The sequence below is a fragment of the Mauremys reevesii genome, linkage group 1 (assembly GCF_016161935.1).
Source record: "Mauremys reevesii isolate NIE-2019 linkage group 1, ASM1616193v1, whole genome shotgun sequence".
Classification (NCBI taxonomy): domain Eukaryota; kingdom Metazoa; phylum Chordata; order Testudines; family Geoemydidae; genus Mauremys; species Mauremys reevesii.
This window is the reverse complement of record NC_052623.1, coordinates 80,079,314-80,096,450: the sequence shown is the minus strand read 5'-3', so window position 1 is coordinate 80,096,450 and position 17,137 is coordinate 80,079,314. Positions and strand designations below refer to the sequence as shown.

At 42.1% G+C, this 17,137-nt stretch overlaps 1 protein-coding gene across 2 annotated transcripts in view; it reads left to right on the top strand.

Annotated features, from left to right (window-relative positions):
• The first annotated feature begins 4,017 nt into the window (after positions 1-4,017).
• KLHL1 (kelch like family member 1) overlaps positions 4,018-17,137 on the top strand; it is a 408,883-nt gene continuing 395,763 nt past the window's right edge. For both annotated transcript variants that reach the window (XM_039487597.1, XM_039487589.1), the window contains exon 1: positions 4,018-4,457. In XM_039487597.1, coding sequence (XP_039343531.1) covers positions 4,018-4,457 — 440 coding nt within the window. The remainder of the gene's footprint in view (positions 4,458-17,137) is intronic.

The window sequence follows — 17,137 nt, the reverse complement described above, 5'->3', positions numbered from 1 at the left end:
TAGTCAGAGCTAACACCAACTTGTCTGGAATGTTTCACAGAAACACAGCACAAATTTGAAATACAGACAGTATAGAGCCAATACTCATAACTTCAACTACAAAATGATACATACATATAGACAGCATAATCATAACCAGCAACCCATAACCTGGTCTTAGACACCTTATATGACCCCCTTTACATAAGATTTGGTGCCACTACAGGACCTTGGTTGCAAACCATGTTCTATATGGTCCCAGTTTATATCAATAACATCACAGCATGAAAAAATTAGCTATGTGCCACTTCCATGTAAACTAAATTAAAATGGTGTGAATTAACAAGGCGTAGTTGAGGCCTGGGATACTCATCCAACATGTGTGGTTATGTGTAAGCCAGAAAGGGTAGAGAAGATGAACTAATTTAATGGCACTGGGATAATCAAGTACAGATGTAGTTTAATGAATGAAAAACATAACATATACATGTTAAACTTGCACAGCCAACATTTACAATACCTGGCAGATAATTGAAGCTTACAATGACCTTGTGAGCTTTTCATGGTGCATGTTTTTGCAAGGATGAACTGTTCTTGAACAATTTCTCCAATGTATTAAGCACAAAGATGCTTTCCTTCAATAACAGGCATCCTTGTCTTTTCTTGTTTCTTTTGTTCATTAGCAAAAGTATTTATGGTCAATGTAAAGCATGACTGACTTCTTTAATATGTGAAGACTCCTATTATACATCCCTGGTACATATCTCTAGGTCCCTGGAACAGAACATAACTGCATTCCTCACCTTTTACTTTTTGGTAGGTTTCCTCCTTACAACACTAAGTCTACAGAATAACCGGTTGTTATAAGTTATTTTCTGCCCAGTAGTTTCATCTACACAAATATATTTTAAATGTATTTGTATTCATGAAGATATACAATGTGTCCTCCCTCCACCCCGCATGAGAGTTTCTAAAGGTACAATTTTGGTGCAGCAGAAGCATCAACAGCAAAAACTCAAAGACATAAGTAAAGCAAACAGTTCTGAGGTAGTTTTTATACTTTGTACTAAGAAATCAACTTATTCGTGTTTTATGACATGAGCTACTTCTTTGTTGTGGTTCCTGCTTACTACATAGTGATAGAGATAAATTTTACATTGATGAATATGGAGCAAAGTAGCAAACCTGTGGGGGATTTCCACATCTACAGGGTAAAAATGTGTTTCTCTATGTTCATATTTGAAATACACACTGATCTGTATGGTGAACTATTTGCTATTAGATACCAAGACAAAAGGCAACACATCCTGATTTGCAGCCAACACTTGTGACTTGATGAGCAGATGATTCAACTAACATTAAAGCTATCATCCAATTCTGTAAGCAAAATATTGATGATTTAGTTACAAGAAAGAAAGAATTGCAAGAACTTCATATTTCACTACTGAGTTCAAAGTCAGTGAGAGCATACACTTTGCTTAAAAATTTCTTAAGAATTTTTCACATAATTTTATTCAAACGCTGATAGAATTTGTTGGCTAAATCAAATTTTTTTGTCGAGTTATGCTTTAGTTAGTTAGACAGTAAGCAATAGTTAGAATAACATCTGAAAATTTGGCTAGTTTTGTTTAAATATGCTATCTTAATTATATTTATTGATGTATCCAAAAGTAATAACCATATTAAAAAATATTACAGTGGACTTGAGATGGTAACGTTTTAAAACACATCAGCTGTTTACATAGCAACAATCAAATAGATATTAATTACCAGATGCCAAATTCCTGTCACTGAACTTTGTAACATATTTGGTGACATACAATCCTACTCAGCTCAAGAGTGATTTTTTTTCAAACTTTAGAGAATATTTTAAAAAAGGGTTAAATACAGAAAAATATCTGAAACTAACTGCACATTTATATTTCAATCTTCTATGGCGTGTTACCACATGTTGAGGCTATATGGGGAACATACATTTAACACTGGTGTCTCTTCACAAATAGTTTTGACACAATAAGGTGTGACGTTCAAGTTTCTAAAGTGACAAAGTTTTTTCTGCCCTGTTTTTGGTTTACACTTTCCTTCACTAATCTCCCAAATGGGACACATGTACACAGTTACGTTTTTGATAAAAATGAGCTGTCTCTGCTGTTCTCTTTAAAGGGTTTTTAAATCTTTTTTTTATCACTGAATACTGAGAGCAAAATCAATGCACAGGGGACTTTGCAGTTCAGCTGTCATGGCATAAATCAATATTTAAAAAGCACAATAGTGATTTTTCTTCCGTTGAAAGAAGGGCTTTGTGTCCTGAATTTCTTGTTCTATTAAAATACATAACTGTCTAGGCTAGAATACAAACTCTAATATTGACTTATAACTAGATTTTACTAGCTCAATAATGATATAAAAGAACAGTAATAGAACTGCTAATGTTTGACTTCTGTACTCTTTTCAACAATTATTCAAGCTGTCTCTTATTGCATTAGGGAAATCATCTCTCACCCTCTTCCATTTGCATTCACGAAAGGCTTGGTGTAACACTCTTTTAATGGCGCACTAAAGCAGGGTAAAAGAAGTGAAGTATCCTGAGGAAAACATGAGCTTCTTATCAATTTTTTAATGAGAAAAGCCCTCTTTCCTCCTCCAAACAACTAATTTCAGACAAGGAAGTGATATGCAAGTGCTGTATGTATCATTGTATTGCCTACTACAGCCTTCCATCATGCATATGATGATTTATGAGCTAGAAGGTGAGGCCATCCAATACAGTTTTCCCACTGTATTCCTCTCCTTGCCTTGTCACCATGAAACCTTTCATTCTGTGATTATGTCCCAGTTGCACAATGGCCTTTACAACACCCCTCCCAAATGCTTAACTACCCCTAAGCAAATTTCTCTGCTGTGACTGAACATCCCTTGGGCTTACTGTCTGACTGCATTAATGGCAGAGACAAACGGTAAGAATTAGATGGATGGTGGCCCTCTATCTAGTATTTTCTACTACTACAAGAACACAAAGGCAGGAGGCTAATGAAGGCAGCTAGTCGTTAACCTGCAACCTGATCGCAGTCTATGAAGTTTGCACACTCTTGTGATTCACTCTCTTTTGTTTACTGCTGCTGCTGCATTTGTTGACGTCCTTTTACTCTTAGAGCCATGCAGCGGTCTGAGAACCAACATCAAAAGGCGACCAGACCTGCACGGCACGGGGAGGAGGGGGGAGGACAGTTAGACCTGCAGACTTACTTGCCTGAAAAAGATTGAAGCATGCATCTGTCTCTCCTCTATGAAGGCTCCAGTGCACATCTGCGTCACTTACAGCCTGGGAGGGGGCGGCTCGGAGGGAGGCGCTGAGGAAGCAGATGGAAAATTGTACAGTGAGGACCTTGACAGCTTCGCAGGCGGGGAGCGGGTGTCCCCCCTCCTCGTGATGTATATAAAAGAAGCCCCGCTTGCTCCCTTCGCCAGCTCCCGGGCTTTGCTTGCCCAGATAACTGCAAGCAGGGGACTCCCCTGAGGGTGGGTGGGTGACTCTATTCTCCCCTTCTACTCTGCCACTGAGCAATGCGAGGCGGAGGAAGAGCCCCCCGGCGTTATACCCTGGCGGCGGCGGCGGCAGCTGAGCCCGCTCTCGGCTTGTGTCTGTGAATCAGATTAGTGCTTCCTGAGCAGCCTCCCTCATCCCCTCTCCTTCGCAAGTCTCCCTCTCTTTCCGGAGAGCTGCCTCTGCCTCTCTCCCCAGCTTTGCCTTGCTCGCTCTCCAGCTCGGTGCGCCTCTCCATTCCCCGTCCTCCCCGCGCGCGTGTCTCCCGCCCCGCGACACCGCTCTCGGCCGGGCCCCTCGGAGAGGCTGGGGCTGCCGAGCCGGGACTTTCCGCAGCTGCCGGCGGGCCATCGCCTCCTGCCTGGGCCATTTTGCAGTGTCAGGCTGCGCGTCGCGCCGCTCGTGCCTCCCCGGCTGCAGCCCCCTTCCCGCGCGGTGCTCTTAGCCCCTCTCGCTCTTCCCCGCTTGCCCAGGGCAGCAGCAGCAGCAGCAGCATGTCAGGCTCGGGCAGGAAGGACTTTGACGTGAAGCACATCTTGCGCCTTCGCTGGAAACTATTCAGCCACCCGTCGGCGCCGGCCGGGCCGGTGGGGGGCGGCTGCTTGCAGCCGGACGGCAGCTTCGAGCACTGGGGGCCGAGCCAGAGCCGCCTGCTGAAGAACCAGGAGAGGGGCAGCAGCGCCTTCTGGAAGAAATCATCTTCCTCCAGCCCGCTCAACGGGACCCTGCTGCCCGCCACCAGGCATGGGCCGGGCCAGCGGCCGTCGCCCAGGACAGTCTTCTACGTGGAGACCCTGGAGGAAGAGGAGGTGCGCGGCGGGCTGGAGCTCACCCGAGAGCAGGAGAAGTCGCTGGTGCTGCAGGAGATGAAGGAGGAGCCGGCGGACTGTTCGGACTGCAGCAGCCAAGCAACAGGTGAAGGATGTGGACACAGGTACAGTGACCCGCGCGGCGCACCCCAATCCGTGAGGGTGAGGTTAAGGGGAAGGGAGGATCTGAGGTCGGACGCTCCCCAGACTGTGTCCGTGTTCACGGCCAAGCCAGCCTCAACTTTGGAGGCTTCTTGTTGGTTGGTTTGTTGTGACCAACTTTAGTTGGGCAAGCAAGTGGGCCGTCCCGGCAGGAGGGAGCTCAGCTCCACAAGGCTCATCAGCCTGGGGACTTAGGTCATTGCTTTTGTGCCACCGGGATTGCACGAGGGGTTGGCTTCTACAAAGTACTCTCGACCTTCCTCTAGCTCTTTACAGCCATGTCTGCTGTCAGGCTCCCCCCGGTAAATTGCTGGTGTCATGACTAGCTACTACACATCAGGGGAAAAAATGGTAACTTGAAAAAAAAAGTTTACTAAAAATGTCACTATGGACCTTTTAAATGGAAAAGACTTAGTAAAAGCATCAAAAACCTAAAATCTGATAGAAAAAGATGACCTGAAGATGTGGCAATTTTTTTTTCAAATTTGTTACCTAAATCCTAAAAGATGATGGCTCAGCATTTTCTCTCTCCTCAAATAAATTTCCTTTACACTGCATAGGCAAGTTCAGAGACAATATAATATTTAGGACAATGAGAAACTAACATTAAAATGGTGAACTGTCCAGCTCAAAGAGGAAAGGAGATACCTGAGAAACTACAAGTTAAGTCAGTGAGAAAGGTGATTTCAGGCATGTGTTTTTCAGACCTCTCCCCCCCCCTCCTGTTATTCAGTTATTTTTCTAACTTCTTAGGGTAAAAAGAAATGAAAAGTTAAATTAATAGTATATTCATTAAAAAAGTGGAGTGTAATTTAGAGGGGACAAGACTTTTTGATGCAAGTGAAACTGAAGACTAGATCCCTGAGGTCCATCAACACTGCATCAGTGTCTGTTTCCCCTGCTTTACTCATTACATTAGTAACTTTCATTGCATGTCTTTTGCTCTATAGTTATGTTTTCCTTAGTAAGTAAAATTTCAGTTTTATTTATAAACAGAAAGGCAAGTCCTGGTACTCTGTTTGCTGTATTGCAAATAACACATATTTTTATTGTATAAGTTCTCTGGGATTCACATGATTGAAGATCAAACTTCATTTGACAGAAGCCACTCTAGAGTATGTAAAAGCTTTCACAGGGGGACCGAAAACATATTTAATCCATTTGAAAAAGGCTTTTAACATTTTTTATCAGTTAGTGTAGTTCATTTCACAGTAGCTACCTTGTTTAAACAAATGTTGACCATCCAAGGCGTGAGTTAGAGTACTTTGTTACTGGTGCTGAAATTTTATGTACTTTGGAGATTATTTTCAGAATGAGTTGGATGTTTAACACAGAATTAAAGATACAAATATTTGCAATGTATATATAAGGAAAGCCATCAGCAGTTCATAATAAAAGCATTTATAGTTCATATACATTTTCTATGCACACATTTATTGTTGGGCGCATCATTGATTTAAGGATCCCAACAGATGCTGCCTATTGACCAAAGAAAAAATACTTTCCAGCTTACTGAATTTGAATGGAATTGCTTTATCCATGAGGATAGGTATGATAATTAGATATGTATTTTCTGACATGAGTTCTGTTTAATGGGTTATGTGTGTTCTTAGCTTTTCAGACTGCATTGGTTTTATGCTTTGGATTCATTGTTACTTCAGTAACGTACAGAGCCATCTATTATTGCTATTGTTTTGTTAAACTCGTATATTAATTTTTGAGTAGTCAAAATGGTTAGATTAATGAAAGGAAAACAGTTTTATTGGTAAAAAAGAAAACAACCTCTTTTTCAAAAAGAAAAATATATCGATTATATCGAATATAATACAGAGGATTTTTCCAGGATGATTCCAATGTAACTATTTCAGTTTTCAATACCATGATGTGAGGGTATAAAGTATTGAAATAATTGCTTTTCTGTGATAGAGCATCATCATCTTTATCCTTCTGACATGTACTGTTCAGCACAGTGAGTCGAGTATACTTCTACATTCAAAAAAACTGACATTTCATCTTACTGTTTAACACCTGATGACAGCTACCGTGTGCTGCCAACAATCTTCTCTATGCCCTGACCACTTTTGTTTTGCTTTCTATAGTAACTATGATTGCTGAAATATAGTATCAACTTCCCTGCTTGTTTACATCATTGTTTCTGTAAGATATATGATCCATGGTTCATTATTGAATGACAGCCTAATTCTATCTAAATCTATGGCACAAGTGCAAAGCTGCTAACCATATACCAGTGTGTTCGGCCCACTGAGTATGAAATTGTTGAAGTCTTGCAGCTCTGGTTTCCCATATTTTGATATGTGGTTTAAGACTGTGGTAACACTTCAAATGCTTTTGATTCTGGGAACTAAAACAGCAAACTTGTTTACTACAAAACTGGAAGTCCTGTAAGATTTCAGATTCCATCCATACATTGAAATTGTTGGTATACCTTTTGATATTATGATAAACTGAAGATAATAGAAGTTATTCCTAAAATGGTGTACTTTAGTATGATGATATACCTGTCTTATAGGAAATATAAATCCACAGTATATACACTAAAAATCCTTTCCAGAAAAGAAAGTAAATAATTTTTAATTTCTTTGATGAATGTTATCTTTTTCATAACAGCAATTTTAACACTTATTTTCACGTTTAAAATTTTAAATAAATACCTCATAAGCATGAACAAATTGTAGAATTTCTTTTGCTGATGAGTGATGTGTTCTTAACATAAACACACTATGGAATAATGTGAGTTCCTTGTGCATGTAATCAACACTGTAACAGGTATAGGAAGGCAGTGTTTTCATGGGAGGGCCTAAATGTATGATTCCACTTTCTATGAGTATGAATCTCATTCATGTCTTTCCTTGGGTTCTGATCTGCATGCTCATGTCCAGGCAAGACAGTTATTGGAATTCCTGTCACTGTTCAGGGCAAGTGCAACTTTTTTTCACCTCAGTGGTCCAGTAAGGGCACACAATCCCAGGCTTCCAGCTCCCCAGCTGTTGCCTTACTTGGGTAGAGAGAGACCCACATCTTGGTCCCTTTTGACTGAGGTGTTTCCGGGCTACTCAGTTCCCGGCTTTCACTATGTTATTTCCAGCAGAGACCGGTTGCCCAAGCACACCTGCTTGCTTTCACTTCAGAGATTGTTAATAGTGTGATGGCCCATGTTTATAGATGCCACACAGCTCTTTTTATGCAAGCCTATTTTATTTTTAAGGTAAAAGCAGTGTTCAGAAAACTGATTAAGAACAATAAAAGAACCTACATACATACTAATAAGCTTACCAGACATCACCCCACACAAAGATTTTCTTCTGTGGTCACAAGTTCATAAGATTCTCAACTCAGAATTAGCATCCAGTGTTACGGATCTCAATAGGCCAAGTCCTTCCAACCCATCTCTATGGATTGGGACTCACCATGGACCAGGGATCCTGTCCATTTGCTGGATCAGGAAGAAGGCACCGACCCAGTTTAAAACCAGGCTATTTATCAAAAAAATCCTTTCTTCGTATGTTGGTCCTTGCAGAATCCAGTTTGAACTAGTATATGTGTACCTTTCCAAGGGGGTGGCTTCACAGGGCAGTTAATGAAGGAGTTATACCTCCTACTAGAGAAGTTACATACAATTCTATAATAACACACACAAAAATTGCATTTTTAATACAATGGACCTCAATGATATTAAACCTAATTCAGTAAGGATTAATTTAATTCAACACATTTTATCTTTATTCCATAAGGTTTGTCCAGGATATTACAGGCTTTTGTCAGTCTGTCACAATTCCCATCTATTGATGCAATAACTTTGTGCTGACAGCTTTTAACAACAGCACACCTTATAGGTGGAACTTCTTTCCTTGGGTGATTCATGACTCTTGACACAGGCTCAGTATTTAGATCTGAGCTAACAATTTAGCTGTTTGTTCTTAATTACTTTAACTCTTAAGTTTGACTTTACTATTCTCTAAAATAGTGTGGAATACATTTTATGAAGGGTATTATACAAATGTCAGTTTGATTGAAGCATAAAAGGCACATTTTGCTATGTCAAACTGATTTTGTTCGCCTGCAAAGAGCTATGTGGAGCAAATCCCACAAACATGTATGCACTTGCATAAAGTTATATTAACAGTGCCATGGATACCAACGACACTACTTGCACACGTAAAGATGCTCATACACATCACTTTTTGCAGGATTGGGCATCATATCAGGTAGAGTACCCTCATAATTTTCTGCCTCTTTTATTGCTACTATCAAATACTTTAATTTAATTAAATAGTTAAAACCTGTGCATATATATAGTGCTAAAATAGTTGACAGTTGATTGTTTGATTTAGCTTGGATTTAAAGATTTGATAGGCAACCTAGAGATAACAATAGATAGAAAAAAATATCAGCTATACTTATTATTAATGACATACACAAAAAACCTCATTAAAAGAACATAGTTAAGATTGCAAAGTCAACCACTTAGAATTTAGGACGTAACGTTGCCTGTGCAATCTTAATTCAGCCCTCACGGGCATATGTTTTTTGATACAGTCTTTAATTGTACGTTCACATACTAGTTTTTCCTGCCTCATGCAGTGCACAAGATGTGCAATTAATCAGCAGTTATTCAATATTTTGTTTTATCCTCATTGTTCAATGTATGGCCCCAGACCTTACTTAAAGCAAAGTATTGAAACCCTGCTCTGAAGACAGAATTATCAATTTCCTCACAGGATTATCTCTTGTTCCAGTCACTAGAGTATCTGACTGCTTCAAAAATATTAATTAATTTGTCTTCATAACACCTCTGTGAGGTGAGGGTGTTATTATCCCTGTTTTACAAGTGGGGAACTGAGATACAGAGAGATAAACATCAAAAATATTCGCTAATTTTGAGTGCAATTTGAGACTCCTAGGACATGATTTTGAAGAGCATTTAACATCATATATCACTTTATAAGTTCAAAGCACAGTTCCCATTAACTTCTGTTGCAGCTGTGAGTGCTCAGCACTTTTGCGAATCAGACACAGTTGAGCACTCAGAAAATGAGAAATACATACTTAGTGAGCACCTATGAAAAGTTTGGTTTAAATGAGATGTCTGTCATCGCATAGGACCTCTGGACTAGATCTACAAAGGTCACTTAGACTCAGCACTGCATTGCACAGGCAACCTTAATTGTGGTTTTTCCTAACTTTGGAGCACTTGCCTTTACAGCCATAATAATGTTCATTTAATATAGTTCTTTATGTATAATTTCCTGTTTTTCTTAAAAAAAAGCAAACTGAGAAAACAGAAATTCCATGATGTGGCTGTGACGGGTTGTCATCCCCAGGTGCAATCTAGGAGCTGTTAGAACCGCGCTGCCCTCTAACCATTTAGCTGAGTTGACCTATCTTAAACTGCTCTGCTGGGGACTCAGCCAGCCTCTCCAGCCCCTGTTATCACTCAACACGATAGCAAGTGGTGACACCCACCCAAATGAATTACCTGAGTGCTTAATCTAACCCACTCACAGATTAACAATGGAGCTCTAGCCAATTTTCCAGTTTACCAGCCTTGCACCCCTGCTGGAGTATAAACCAAGAATTATACCACAAGGATCTGTACAATGCAAACTCATTAATATAGTTCACTTCCCCCTCAATGTGGGAAAGATATGGAACAAGCCTGTGTCACTCAAACTAAGATTTTCCCATACACTTCACTCAAAATGCACTAGTTAAGATAAAACATAAAACAAGATACAGAAAGATAGATTTTAGGTGATTATAAGTGATAACAAACAGATTAAAGCAAATTACCTAGCAAATAAACAAAAACACAAATTACCCTAATATACTAGATAGGATTTGAATTAGTAATATCTCACCCTGACAGATGATACATGCAGTCCACCAGTCCACAGGCTAGAAATTCCTTCAGCCTGGGACCAGCACGTCCTTCAGTTCAGTCTTTATCCCTTGTGTGAGGAGTGAGGCCAAGAGATGATGTCATGGTCCAATCCAGAATGCATGCTGAATGTCCTTGACCAGTACCACATTTGCAAATATCAATAGATCTATACATCCCAGAGTGCTCCCTTTCAGTCCCTCTGCAGCAAGCCCTAATTAACTTGAATGCAGTGGATAACTTTGCTGACCTGGATGTGGCCTGGATCCTGCAGATTCCCCTAATGCCCAAGCCTGTTACAGACCTATGAGAGACAATTGATGGGTCCCCTCTGTGCTCTGGATCAGTGGCCATGGGGTCTGTGCCCTAGAGGTCACCATCTAAGGGCATCAAGAGATGCTGCAATTCTGTGACATCCTCTCCCCTCATTTGCCTCTGATCCTAGGTATTTCTTGAATGACCTTCCATAACCCTCTCATTCACTGGCATGAACTAAACATCAGCTTCTCTTCAGAATTCTACCAACAGTACTGCTTTATCCCAGGAAGCAGAGAATGCACTGCAGAGCACTAACAGTCACAAGCCAAGGTACTTTGAATGACAGACTTCACTTGCCGGCACTTCCACCCAAGTACATTGACTTTGCTGGTGTATTTGAAAAAAGAGTGCAGACATCCTATTCTTGCATAGGGGTCATGACTACCCAATTAAATTGCAACTGGGAATAAAAATTCCATTCATTCACATTCATGCCATGTCTGAACCAGTGCCGTAGCCAGGTTCTAACATCAGGGGGAGCGAACACATAAAAAAAGGCACCATACGACAAATCAAATTACTAATTACATTATTTTAAATTTGTTATACATATTTATTTGTACTTAAAATAAAAACACAAGAATGATCCAGCCACAGAAGTGTTTGCACAGCCAGCATTTCACAGGAGAACTTTAGATTATACTTAGATATACTTTAGATTCTAGAAAGTAAATGACAGAATACAGTAGTTTATAATTGTCACAGGTTTAAAAAAATACTGGCCATTTTTTCAAGTTACTAATTTCATTTTAAAATCAATCAATGAAATGCACTTTATTTATAATATATCATAATACTAAAGCCACCAAAAACACATGACAAATACAAGTTTTATGAGAATTGGTGAGCAAAGATCTCATAGCTCTTCAGGGTTGGACAAAGCAGTAATTTCCCTCGAAGTAGCTTTATTCATGGGTTTTTTTTCAAAAATAAAAGATATCTCTACGACACAGGTTGGCAGTCTAACAATTTTGAAACACTGAGTACTGAAAGGGTTTTTAACCAATTTAAACTGTACACACACACACACACACACACACACACACACACACACACACACACACACACACACACACACGCCTCTTCCTGCTATCCTATCACCAGTTCTGTTACTAAAGGAATGAAATCTAGACATCCAGTAAAATAGCTAGTTCCACATTGTTCTTCAAACCTCATATCAGAGAAATGCAGCTTTGCATTTGAGATACTATATGACTGTAGTACATTTTGCACTGCCTGCATCTACACTGACATCAGGAGAGGAGAAGAGGACAAGACTGTCTCTAGCATATATGATTTTTTTTAAAAAAGGTGAGACACACCCATCCACTATCAATGCAACAAGAAGGGAGAACAGTAGCTGGGGCCAAGAAAGAAGATGCAATGAAACCCTCCTATACCCACAACTGACATCTGAAAAGCATCAGTCACTCTGCAGATCAAAGAAAGAAAGAGCAGCCAGTATTCAGACAGACAGGATCCTTATGACCTATGTAGGAGAAGTGCACTTTCTAAGTAAACTCTAGCTGTTTCCCAAAAGAGTTTATTTATTAAGCAAAAATTAAGATTAGGAGTCTGATTTAAATTATGTAAATTTTCAATTTTAGTTAACTGTGGAACTATTACAACTACTTTTATTTTACTCCTGCCTTCATAAAAAGCTACAGAGTTATAACAGATAATTACAAAGACTAAAGTACATGCTTTAATATAATTAGGACCGGGCCACCCAAGATGAAAACTGCACCATGGAAGAGTCCTGCAACTAGGTATTTGAGGCCAATCCTCAAATTCCTTTATCAATGGAATCTTCAACCAAAATGTGAGGAAGGAGAAGAGTACACCCTCTAACTTTTGACAATAATTCAAGGTCAGCCAGCACCAAGAAGACCAGTACCATTCATATTCTGGTATCAAAAGGATAGCCGTGTTAGTCTGGATCTGTAAAAGCAGCAAAGAATCCTGTGGCACTTTATAGACTAACAGACGTATTGGAGCCTGAGCTTTCGTGGGTGAATACCCTGCATCCGACGAAGTGGGTATTCACCCACGAAAGCTCAGGCTCCAATACGTCCGTCTGTTATCTATAAGGTGCCACAGGACTCTTTGCTGCTCATTCATATTCTGGTTTTGGATAAAACACCTGATCTTGCTTACATCATAGAAACCTTCCTCCCTCCAAGCCTACACCCCACTACACGCTTTAGCAATAAAGTAACCGTTAAACAAGTTCTGAATCAATAGTCTTTCTTCCCAATTTAATTTAAAAAAAAAAATCTGCAACATAAGTAGCTATGGGAGATGACAGTGCAACTACTATGTATCGGTGGGGGAAAAGTGTGCTAGTATTGTCCTGGATATACTGGTCTGTTAAGTGTTATTGCTTTTAATATGCTAATGCAAACACTATAATAGAGTATTAATGTCCCAATGTACTGTAGCTTGTTTTAATTTACAGTAATACTAGAAGTGGTGCATGTGAAAAGTGTCTTAAAAGCTGACACTACAGCAGTGATATTCCCAAGTCAGCATGCGTAGGGCTGGGGGTGGGGAAGGGGAGTGCATCTAGGTATAAGTAACATCTCTCACACCAAACAGGAACTTTTTCACAGTTCATTGCAATTTGGAAGTGTTATTATTATACCTTGTCTTACAAACACTAAACACCATTACATATGCACAAGGTCAGTAATTCCCCTCCCCATATATACAGAGGGTGGATGAAAGTAAGTATCCCCATGATTTGGGAATTACAATGGAAAAGGGAGGTGTAATTTCCAGCTTGTGTAGACCTACCCATGCTAGCACTGATCAAGCTAGTGTGCTAAAAATAGAAACAGAGCCACAGTGGTGCAAGGGGCTAGCCATCCTGAGCTGGAGGATTCTGAAGAGCTTGGGGTCTAGGAGAATTGTGACATCAGAGAGCAAGAGCCACAGCCCTTTGGATAGGAAGAGATTGGTGCAAAACCCAAGGCTTTGCCAGACACTCAAGGTGGAAGAGGTCTGTGCAAGGCCCCAGCATGCCCTCCCTCATCAGCAGGCAGAAGCCACACCCTCCCCCCCCCCCCGTCCAATTCTGTGCTCCTCCAAGGAGACCTCCAGTAGGAACAGGGGAGACCAGACTGTTTCTAAAGGTAACAAATGTAGACAAAAAATAAAAATAAATAAAGGCCAACTGCGTGTTGTGGGAGGGGGAGGCAGCTTGAAAACATTTTAAAAAACACCTTCAAAACTAAAGCCAACCTATCAAGAGTCCAGGCTGCAGACAGCACCCAGCACAGTGCAACTCAGTGATGCCCTCAGTGGGGCATCTCTGCAGCAGTCAGAGAAGAGAGCTGAACTGGAAAAAGCAAGATGCAGAATGACAGATTACCCAGGACACAGGCTCTGTGGATGATACCAGGTCCCAACTGGGAAGGTGGCGGGGAGGGGGTAAGAGCAGAAAACAAGGTAAGAGAGCAGCATCTTTCCCGAGCTCTCCTAGCCCCCTGCAAAGCTGGACTTCCCCTACCTAAGGGAGGAAGGGCTCCATCAGGAGAACTCCTTCTGCTACATAAACTCAGCAGTCTCTGCTGGGCCCCAGGCTGGGAGGGACAGGGGAGGGTGCTGCTAAGGGGTGGCACTGCCGTGGCAGTGACAAAGGGGGGCCCTCAGCCCTTATCCTGCCCCCGCCCCACAGGATCACACAGCCTGGTAAAAGCAAGGAAGTAAATAAAAAAGATGCTACATAAAAGCTGTGGCCCAAGGTTCCAGCCCATGTGGCCAGCACATACTGAGCCATAGGCCAGGGGTTCTCAAACTGGGGGTCAGGACCCCTCAGGGGGTCCCGAGGTTACTACGTGGGGGGAATTGTGATCTGTCAGCCTCCACCCCAAACCCCACTTTGCATCCAGCATTTATAATGGTGTTAAATATATTTTAAAAAGTGTTCTTAATCTATAAGGGGGGGTCGCATTCAGAGGCTTGCTATATGAAAGGGGTCACCATTACAAAAGTTTGAGAATCACTGCTATAGGCTAAGGGCTGACTCAGCAGATCCAGGGTTCATCGTGATGGACAGAGCTCACCCATGTCTCTGCTTGGGGGCCACACAGCCCCACTCCTGCTACCAGTCCTTGGAGTCCAGCCAGGGAGGTAGCTGCCAGTGAGTGCAGTTACAGGGCTGGGGTTGTCCCCATCACCAATCCTCTCCAAGCAGTTCCATGTACAGGCTCAGTTCCACAGCAGTACAGCAGAGCATGCTCTCCTGCACAGGTACACAGATCAGGCTCTCCCACAGCAGCATTGTCAAATTCAACCCCCCCGTGTTCCGCCCCCCCCACCCCCCCCTCTCCCTCCTCTCCTCCCCCCTGTCCATCTGCCCCCCCCCCCACCCCCACCCCCATCTCTCATTCCTTCTGGCCCCCCCCCCCCCCCCCCCATCCCCTTCCCCCTTCTCCCACCCCCCCCCCCCCCCCCCCCCCCCACCCCCCCGCTCCCCCCTGCCCCCCTCCCTCCCTGCCTGCCCCCTGGACCCCCCTGGGACCAACCCCCCGGCCCCCGGCCCCACCGGCCCCCCCCCCCCCCCCCCCCCCCCCCCCCCCCCCCCCCCCCCCCCCCAAACCCAGCCCCCCCCCCCCCCCGCGTTGCCTGGAGTGGCTGCTCAGAGCGGCTGCTGGCTACACACAGGCTGAGCCAGCCCCCGCCCCCCGCCGCACCCACGCACCCTGGAGCACGCCAGGCTGGCGGCAGCCCCCTGCTTCTTCCTGCGAAGTCCTGTTCACGCGGAGGGGACGAGGGGGAAGCCTGGCGGTGAAGCCCCACTCAGGCCCGGGGAGTGCAGGTGGGGAGTGGAGGGTGGCTGGGGCAGGAGTGGGCCCCTCGTGTCCCCCGGTTACACCTGCTTACCTGTACCAGTGGCCCCCAGCTCACCTTGGCTCCCATCTCCTTGGCTCCACCTTGGCTCCATCGCTACCTTGCTGGGCCCGCCAGCTGCTTCCACGCCCTAACAGCTTTCCCGCTTGAGCAGGGCGGGCGGGGCGGGGGAGGAAGGGAGGGGAGGGAGAGGCGGAGGAGAGCAGCGGAGGCGGGGGGCGGCTGCGGGGCTGGGGGTGGGCCTGAGGGGCTGCTGGTGGAGCTGGTGGCTCTGCTTTCCCTGCTGGTGCCACTCAAAGACCCCACCACAGCAGGTGCCACTTTACTTTAAATGTGCCACTTTGTGTGCTCGCGGCTCCCCCTCTCGCTCTGCTCCCCTCTCAGCTCCCTGTCTGTGTTGTGATGTGTGTGTATATTATATGTAATATTATATTATAAGTTCTATGTATAAATTTATTGTATTATGTTCCAAGTTTAGAAAAAGCATGCAAACCAGTTCCTCAAAAACAAAAAAAAAAAAAAAAACAGCAGCCAGACAAAGAAATCAAATGGCCTATCAGCCTATGGAAATAGTGGTTAAGTGGACATTTCTTCATCAGTGAAAAGTGTGAGGAAAAAGAAATACAAGCAGGCAAGAAAAAACAGCTGGAAGTTCCTGTTCCTTCTGATTTTCTGTTTCCTGGTTTTCAAAAGAAAAGAGAAAGAAGAGAAAAGAGAACTAAAAAGAAATAAAAGAAAAAAATCGTCTTCCTTTCTCTCTGCTCATCACATCAACAACACCTGGAGGAGAGACTGAAGGAGGGATGGGAGGAAGGATGGAGAAGAAATAAGCATTAATAAGTGGAAGGTGAAAAAGAAATTTTTTTTTTTTTGACTTTTTTTTTTTTTTGAGTTATTTTTTTGTTGTTTTATGTTTGTTTTTTTTTTTATTATTTTTACTTTTTATTTTATTTTTTATTAATTTTAATTTATTTTAACCAATTTTTGCCACATTTCAATATTTTATTTAAATTATTCTTTAGACACATGGATATTGGACCAATACAATATAATATACATAAAACACAAGTAACATACACACAAAAAGACATAAACAAATTTTTTACCTTGTTTTTAATTTAATTTTAATGAGCTTTATGAGCTGCAGCTCACTTGAGCTGCAGACAGGATGCATACACATGGAACACACACAGGAAACAACACATACAGAACATACAGAGAACCATAGTATGGGGCAGAAAGAAATGAATCAAGAGGCAGGAGCTAAGCAATTGAGATAAAAAAAAGAAAAAAAAAAATAGAAATAGTGATAATTAAGTGAAATAACTAGAAGGTAGGGAATTGAATTCATTTAAAAACTTAATAATGGTCCAACCAATCATTTGTTCAATTAGTTAAGTATTTAGTTGTTTGTTACAGTTTATAGTAGTATTTTTGCATTTTATTAATTGTTCATTTCTTTTTTTTGTTTTTGAAGTTTTGTTTTTTTGCTTTGTTATTTTAGTTAGTGTCTTTGAAGTGTTTGAGTTGGTATTTTTTTTTGTGTCAGATTTGTGTGTTTTATTTTTACTG